Source organism: Acanthochromis polyacanthus, chromosome 1 (assembly GCF_021347895.1).
Source record: "Acanthochromis polyacanthus isolate Apoly-LR-REF ecotype Palm Island chromosome 1, KAUST_Apoly_ChrSc, whole genome shotgun sequence".
NCBI lineage: Eukaryota > Metazoa > Chordata > Actinopteri > Pomacentridae > Acanthochromis > Acanthochromis polyacanthus.
In genome coordinates, this window is record NC_067113.1 from 56,749,812 (window position 1) to 56,758,069 (window position 8,258).

Here is an 8,258-nt window from a genome sequence, read left to right on the forward strand (position 1 = left end):
AAATCACAGTCTAACGGGTTTCCTGTCTACGCTTTGCATCAGGCATAAATCCAGCTGGAGATTCAGAAAGTTTTCTTTGCTGAATATAATGAAATCATAATGGATTTTAAACTTCTGTTCTTAAATGAGGCATTTTCAGGGAGTCTTTCCTCTTTTGGGGATGCTGGTTGCCTACCTTTGCACCAGCTTTGTGTTTGACTGAAGTAGTCCTTCCACTCTAATGTATTATACTTTAATACTTTGAGGAAAGTGCAACGCCTCAAACCTAAATTGGTTCTTTGTCAGTAACAGATGAGTCAGTATAAGAGCCTGATCCCCAACCAAACCATGCTGCTCGGTTTGGAAGTTGTCTAGTTTTGTCTAGACGTGATACTCAACAGTATAAAAATTCATCAGCTACTGCCTACACAGCATGACTTCCCATTTTCTTCCCTGATGCCTTTTTCTACCCTTTTTTATATTGATCATGTGCAGATTCATCTTTGTCTTCTTGCAACAATATTTTTCTTTCCTCCAAAACTGTCTGCTCTTTATTTTATCTCTAATTTTGAATTTCTCCTGTTGTCTTTTCTCTAAGTGTTTTTTTTTCTTTCTCCCTCCAGGGCCTGATGATCCTCTTACAGAACCTTCCCACAATGCACTGGGGCAACGAGGAAGTGAGCGTGCTGCTGGCCGAAGCCTACAGGTTGAAGTTTGCCTTTGCCGACGCGCCCAACCACTACAAGAGATGATAAGCGTGGCTCTCTGCAGCTGTTCCTGCTATCCTTGCTCCCCTCTCTGTTCCTTCTTTCCTCCCCACAGTCGTCTGCTGAACTTGGAGGCCTCTCGTCCTTCATGGAAATGACCTCTTCCTTTTCTTAACCTCCCTTTCTCATCTTGCCCGATGGGCCTTTCAGCTACTAAGAGATTTGAATCAACCAATGACTGAGAGGACATGCGGTGTAGCATTCTAACATGTTGATGTGGAGCGTTTTTTAAATTATTTTTCTCTGATCAGCTCTGAAACGTGCACTCCAGTGCAGAGTTTATCCTTGAAGATCGCAAGTTTTCTTGTTGGAGTTCAGATCGCTCAAGCTGTCGCCTCAGAGAACAACCTCAGGCCCGATGCAGGACCACGAGCTGTTGCTCAGCAGCGCCTGGGGTTAGGTCTGGCTCAGAAAAATGTTCCCTTCTGCTTATAGTTATTACCAGTACCACGGCAATACATTGCTTCTTGCTCCCCAAGGCAAAAATGTGACCTTTTTCTCCAGTTTGCAAAGAAAAAAACGGCAAAAGGGCATTGCACTAGAAGGTTTACATATCTGAACCCTTTCTCCCCAACCTGACGGAACATGACCTCACCTGTTGTTGCTTTTTTTTTTCTTGCTTCATGCCAGGACAGACGCAGATTGTTTTTCCAACACACGAGGACTTTACAGCAAGAGAGATTGTCAGTCTGTGAGGGGAAGCATGTCTCTCTACTTCTACAAACCTCACACCGACACAGTGCCCCTTTTATCCCGTCCTCCCACCCACACTGCAAATTCACAGCATTTGAGTGAGCGTAAGACAAACAGTGGTAGAAGGCTGCAGGTCAGGAGACTCACAGATCAACATCAAAGAAGCCATTAGGACTAAAAAAAGTTACTTGTTCCCACTTCAGAGCTGTCTATGTATAAATTGACGTGTCTTATCTATTAACTACGCCACCTATCAGAACGTAGGACTACCTCAGAACACGCATTAGCACATGGAGATTCACTCCAAAAACACATCCTTAACACATATACACACATTGGTATGGAATCATATTAAACAAACAAGAAAAGTTGAGTTTCAGTCCAATTCAGAAATGAAATTATCCTCACTGAAGCCAAATGTGTTGTTTGTGAAAGAGAAACCATGCTTAACAGGGTTGTTTTTGAGCTTTCCACATCCAAATTTACAACTGTGCCTTAATTAGTTAAGGTACAAACGAGTTTCTTTTTTGTTTTCCCTCCTCACTTCCACTCCTGCTGTTATTTGGGTTGTGTTTTCATAAGAGCATAAAGATGTCACATAAAAACTTACAGTATGATGGGATTTCAAGCTGGTTTATTGTGAATTCACACCGGGGTTTGTGTTTCCTTCCCTGCTCTGAAATACGAGATGCTATCAAAAAATTTTGAGACTGTGCCTGATTTAAATTTGACCCCATCAAAGTAGCCTCCCTGTGCAGCGATACAGCGCTTCGTGCTACTCTGCAAAGCTTATAATGCCCCCTTGAAGTCCCATTATGGCAAGCACCATCTGCGATTGGCACTGAATCTCTTAAACTATGTCACAATGACGACCCTTCAACTTGAATTTCATTTTGTGGTAAAGGAGGAAGTCACAGGGAGTCAAATCCAGTGAATAGAACAGGCAAAGAATGATGATTGTTGCCTGTGGAATCAACACATTGTGCATTGGAGCATCCACACGCCGTGGCGCCCACAGTTCAGGTCGGTTGCGCTAAATGTTCTCCTTCAGACTCCTTAAGATGTTGCTGTCCGATGCTGGGGGATTCATTCCCAGCGCTAAATGCTGGTGGAAACAAAAATTGTGCTTCTAGTGCACTCCCAACCTGATGTAGCTTGTCGGATTTTGGAAACTGCAGCTCTCCCACTGTAAAAACTGCTGTTTCTTCTCTGGATGGTAGCCGAAGACCCATCTCTTGTCAAAAATTACACAAGTTCTGCTGTTGGTAGCATTATGTAACGCCATCACTTGACTCGTGAACATTACTGATCGCACATGTTGCACACGTGTGACTGCGATGCCGACCCGACAACGGTTCCAGAACTTTTTGATCGCACCTCAACAGCCAGTAAGATGTTAAAAATCTTGGCGAGACAACTATTAAACCACAACAGCAACTGATTCTCATTAGTACATCATCCACATGGCTTTCCTTGTCAGTTAACGTTAATCTGTATAAACACATAAAAGCAGCAGGGGCTTTGGTTCATTTCCAAGGACTCCAATGAACCTTGAAAAATGACGTTGAATCAAGTGTAACATCTCCGCCCATCTGCATAGCTTCCTGTGCAATGTGAATCATCAGCACTATACTGGAAACATTTAAAACACCTACAAAAATTCATATAAATACATAATAATGTTGTTTCTTTACTTACCACCTGTTAATCCATATCTCTGCCATGTTGTTTAAAGTTGCACCTAGTTATTTAATTTCCACAATGCGCTTTTATTTGCTGTAAACAGAGCAGGATCATGCCTTCAAATATGTTTGTTGATATTTTTAGGACTGGAAATCTGTTTAAGCTGCTCCTCTTGAATGTGATAGAAAACTTGACAGGCTTAACTGATAACGACTCCTCAGCACACCCTTTAATGTTTTGCATATAGCGAGCTGCAACATGTTTAAATGACACACAACCTTATGACTCTAGTGCACACGACCCTCTGCCTTACTCTGCAGTTGTACCGTTAGTTTCCCATCTCTGCTGTAAACGCTGATCTGTTCATATAGAGCACATGGGATGTCTTATCCAAAGTCAGTAGCACCATATTGGTGTAGTGTTGGGAGGCGGCGGTGGGGTAATCAGACATTCATGACATAACACAAAGCTGTTAACGTTTGGAGCCTCCTGTCGCGACTCCGCCAGGATCCATTATTGTCACCTGAGCCTGCGAAGACGGTGTGCGTAGGTGTGTGAAGGGGAGATGGAAGGAGTGAGGGAGGGTGTTGTGTTTCTTTGGAAGTTTCAGCGCTTTTTCTCTGAGAGCTGTCAGTCTTTGATCACAGGCTGGGAATTTTTTTTATTTTTTTTGCGCAATCTGCACCAGTTTCACAAGCCCCTAATCTCCCATACTCTCTGACAAGGAAAAACTGCACTTAATTTGAAAGTCTATAGCCTTTTTTCCCCTTCTCCTCTTTTTTTGTATGAGATATATTCTTTCAATCAGGATTTTAAAAGATTTGTCGTCTTCGTTTTGGTCTTATTTTTTACACATGTTGACGTTTACAAGCCTGTTAAGTTGTGCCTGACTCTAGAGACATGAGATGACATCCTGGTTTCGCTTTTGAACTCAAATGAACTTGAAAGGTTTTAGATTTCAACCAATATTGGGACGGTTTGAATTTGCTGTAAAAACACACAATTTATCTCTCTTTTGGCTATGAAAACCCCCAACGTCAGCTGTTTTAGTTTTATTCTGGGCATTTACACCCTGTTAAGAGTTCAAACTTAGCAATTGACTGTTCGCTAAACCCATCCCGCCCCTGACGAGGCTTGTCAAGCTTCTCCACAGGCTAAATTACCATGCATAGGCCTGTATTTGTAACAGTGCTCAGCATTTAAAGTGGTTGAGGTGTGTAGAAGGGACAGATTAAACAGTGTGTTTATTTGCTCTACTGTGATTTACGTTAATTAGCCATTTTGTGTCTAACTAGCTAAAACAAAGGCGCACATTATGGTGACAGGTGGCATCAAAATGCAACAAATCCTGCTTCTAAACATAGCTTTTGGTAATACTTCCCCACTGTGTTGATGCTATCTGAACGTAGACTAACGTTAGCAGCTCTGTCCTGGTCTTTATGTGCAAAATGTGATGTTTTCAGTCCAGCAGCTCCAGCTAATGCTAACCTAGATAGCAATAGAAAAACATTTAAACATTTAAAGTGACAGAGCTCTGCAACTACCAACAACACAACATGAAACAAACATGACTTTTTCACACATAGTGAATATTTAACAAGCACATAAGATTAGCTGTTTCCTTTCTTTTTTCTGACAGCTTAAAACATGTCCAGTATCTGCTGACATGTAAAAATAGTTACAACTTTCCTGATTGAAAACAGTTCCTGAAGACTACTCTCCATTTTGCTCTCATAGACTTACTTTATTGTCGTTTTTTTTCAGTTGGCAAACAACTGATTTTATCTCTTCTACTCTGCTTACTGGAGCTATCACATCCTATTCCGCCACCTTCTGACGACACAAGTCATTCTAGTTTATTTGCTCTTAATCCGTTATGGGAAACAAGCCAGATTTGCATTTTCCTTTTTCCTTATTTCTCAAAAGTTCATGTTAGACTCACTTGACATTTTACATGGAAAAACAGCCAGTGATCCTGTAGAAATGATGCCAACTGAAAGCTCTCATTCCAGTTGCTCTTTTACATCAAGATTTCAGACTCTGAGTTAGACTGATTATCCTGAAATCAAGAGTCAGAGGGTACCAATTTAGATGCTGATAGCATCCTCTTTCTTTAGCAATTACACTGTGCAATCAACATTTGTTTCATAATGATGAGTTAAGGCAAAGAAACTCATCTGCTGCCACTTTAACTAACTCGTCACAGCTGATAGAATCTGACAGAAAATTCAACTGTTGCTGGCTGTAATGAGACGCTGCTTCTGTCATAAATCAATGAGAAATTTTGTTGAATTTTCCCACCATTGCGAACATGTGCCGTGAATGGAAAAAGCTTGACTGGCACAGTGACGATCAGGGAGATGGGGATTTGTGAATAGTCTTGCGAATGTTTGTCCCATTTATTATCCAAGACCCAACTTCTCAGCCAATTAAGTTGCCTTATTGCACACAGTCATATTGATACGAACACAGTAGGGGGGAAAGTGATGCCGCTGGTGAACAGAGATGCCCTGAAGCAACAACTGATGTTGGAGGTTGTTCTCTCTGTGAATGTGTGTGTGCGTGTTGGCAAAAAGAAAAGGCTCGAAATCCTCTTTTTAAACGTAACACTGTTGGACGCAGTCATTTCCCCTTAACTGGAATCACCTTCCTGCTCATGCTTCTGTGTGGAGAGGTGGTTTAATCCACAAATGCTGATCTCAAATCAGCCTCACACACATCTCCATGGTGATAGAGGCCTCACATTTCTTATTGGCTCACACACACACACACACACACACTGAAATATATGTATGGGCAAATATTCTTCACAGCTTCGTCAGGAACATGTTCAGCTGCTTTCATTTCTTTTTACAGCCAAACAAGTTTATGAAAACCGAACTGAAGTCGAAGCATCCTTCCTCAGAGTCCTCAGAAGAAGAAAATCTAATAATACTAGAGCGTGTGGGAATTTAAAAATGTGTACAGAGAAGATTTTGAAACAAAAATCTGTAAATAGAAAGTGTAAATAAATCCTATATATGACCAAGTTGCGTCATGTTGTGTGTCGAGAAATTTGTGTCCAATTGCAAGCAATTTAACTCAACGGATGCTTTTGTTTCAGCTCCAGTGACTCTCCATTGCAGCAACATGTCCACAGTGAGGTTTTTTTTTTTTTTACTGTAATGAAAACCCAGAATTAATGCAGATACTCCAAATCTAATCCAGAATTTCTGCCGCTGCCGTTTGTTATATGTGTGTCATGAATGCAATTATTTCACCGGTGTGTCTTCGCACGTACCAGGCCGCAGCTAACAGCTGCGTGCTGCTAATTGTGCCGATTGTATTCACACTGTATTCTCTCTCTCTCTCACACACACACACAGTGTTACAGGTAAACACATCTGATCCCTCCGGAGGAAAACGGCAGCAGCAGCTCCGTTAATGAGACTTTCTTTCTGTGTGTTTCAGAAGATGGCGAAGGGGGGGAAAAAAGGAGGAAAAAAGACACAAAAAAACAAGAGCCAGGCTGCATTCACTTGCAAATGTGAGTGGCTACCTGTATATGTGTGTGTGTGTTCGTGCAGCAGCAGCAGCAGCAGCAGCTCTACAAGCTCCCTCTTGCTCTCGTTAGGCTGACTGATGTTCACACAGGCAGCCAATTATGGAGTGCCGGTCACCGAGGACTCCAGTCACTTCATGGGAAATTAAAAATACATTAAAACCAACAATGGTCGCAGGAAGGCGCCTGCTCGTGCACGTGAACACATTAGCACAAGAGATGGAAGACGAAGAAGAACCAGCTGGAGCTCACTTTGTAGCTAAAGAGATATGGCACAATTATTAGCATAATCAACTTTTCCTGTTGTTTTTCCCCCCCCACGCGGTCGTTTTCCTCCCATATTGTAGCTGTTTGCTTTTTATTTGAGCAGTAAGTCACTATTACTCTGTCAGCCTTTGCTCTTTACCTCCCGATGCCCTTTTAACTCCCCCCAATTTACAGGCCCATAAAGCAGTATTTATCAGTCTGAGCCTTTTCATCAGGGGCTCGCGCTGGCAAATGTTGCAGCGTTCGGTGGCCCACCAAGGCAGAAATGTCACAAAAAGACTGTCTGAAATCAATTTCCTGATTCAATTTTTTTTTTTGAAGAGAGGATCTGAACAGCATTATGGTCGCAGTGGAGGATAACACACAGATTGAGGATGTCTCTGGAGAGGATTCTGTGAAGTTTCGGTTTAACGCTTAGAGCCCGACGGACGCTCCTAGTGTCCACATTCATGTCACTTCTTCTCTGTGAATATGATCTTAAAATATTTAATACAGTGAGGAGGAGCAGGTATCAAATAAAACTGCATGATTTGACCTTTGCAGCAGTGCTAGTTGGTGATATTGAGATGAAAACTACATATTTACTTTTGCTTTGATTAAAAAATACAGCAATATTCATCAAATCACTTCAGTAACTCATGTTTGTCAATGAATTATTGCAGAATAACTGGGTTCATTTTGAAGCAGGGTGCATCTGTAGAAAAAAAGAGTTAAATTATGTTACAAACAAGCTGACAAAGTGCTTTTTTTCATTCAAGGAAGAATGATTAAAATATCTTAAATTTCAGTGTAGATGCGAAAAATTGTGAGCTAGAATTAGAAGATAATTTGATGAAATAGCAAAAATTGGAGAATAAAATGACTCACGTTACTGAAAATAGGTGGTTGAATACATTAAGGGGCAGAAAATAATTTAAAAAAATAGAATAATATGATTAAAATTACAGAAAAAAGTTGTTAAAATAGCTCAAATTAGAAATGAATGAGATAAATGAAATTTGACAGTCAATTGACAAAATAGCTAAAGCTTAAGGATAAATGTCTAAAACACCCAAAATTACAGGGTAAATGTTTAAAGTAGTTGACCAGCATGACAAGATAACTGAAAGAGGATAAATGTCTAAAATTACTCAAAGGTTACATAGATTAGTCAACTAAAATTAGAAAATTATTTATTAAAATAGCTGAAATTAGTGGATAAAATAGCTTAAAAAATATATGATAAATGGCAAAAATAGTGAAATTAGAGGGTAACACGTTAAAATAGTTGGCTAGCATTATGAGATAATGATTAAAAGAGGATAAATGGTTAAAATGACCAAAAAGAA

At 40.5% G+C, this 8,258-nt stretch overlaps 1 protein-coding gene across 2 annotated transcripts in view; it reads left to right on the top strand.

Moving 5' to 3' along the window:
• Nucleotides 1-6,150, top strand: part of tbc1d22a (TBC1 domain family, member 22a) — a 166,140-nt gene extending 159,990 nt beyond the window's left edge. For both annotated transcript variants that reach the window (XM_051946344.1, XM_051946341.1), the window contains exon 14: nucleotides 603-6,150. In XM_051946344.1, coding sequence (XP_051802304.1) covers nucleotides 603-731 — 129 coding nt within the window. In that variant the 3' untranslated portion in view covers nucleotides 732-6,150. The remainder of the gene's footprint in view (nucleotides 1-602) is intronic.
• The last annotated feature ends 2,108 nt before the right edge of the window (nucleotides 6,151-8,258 follow it).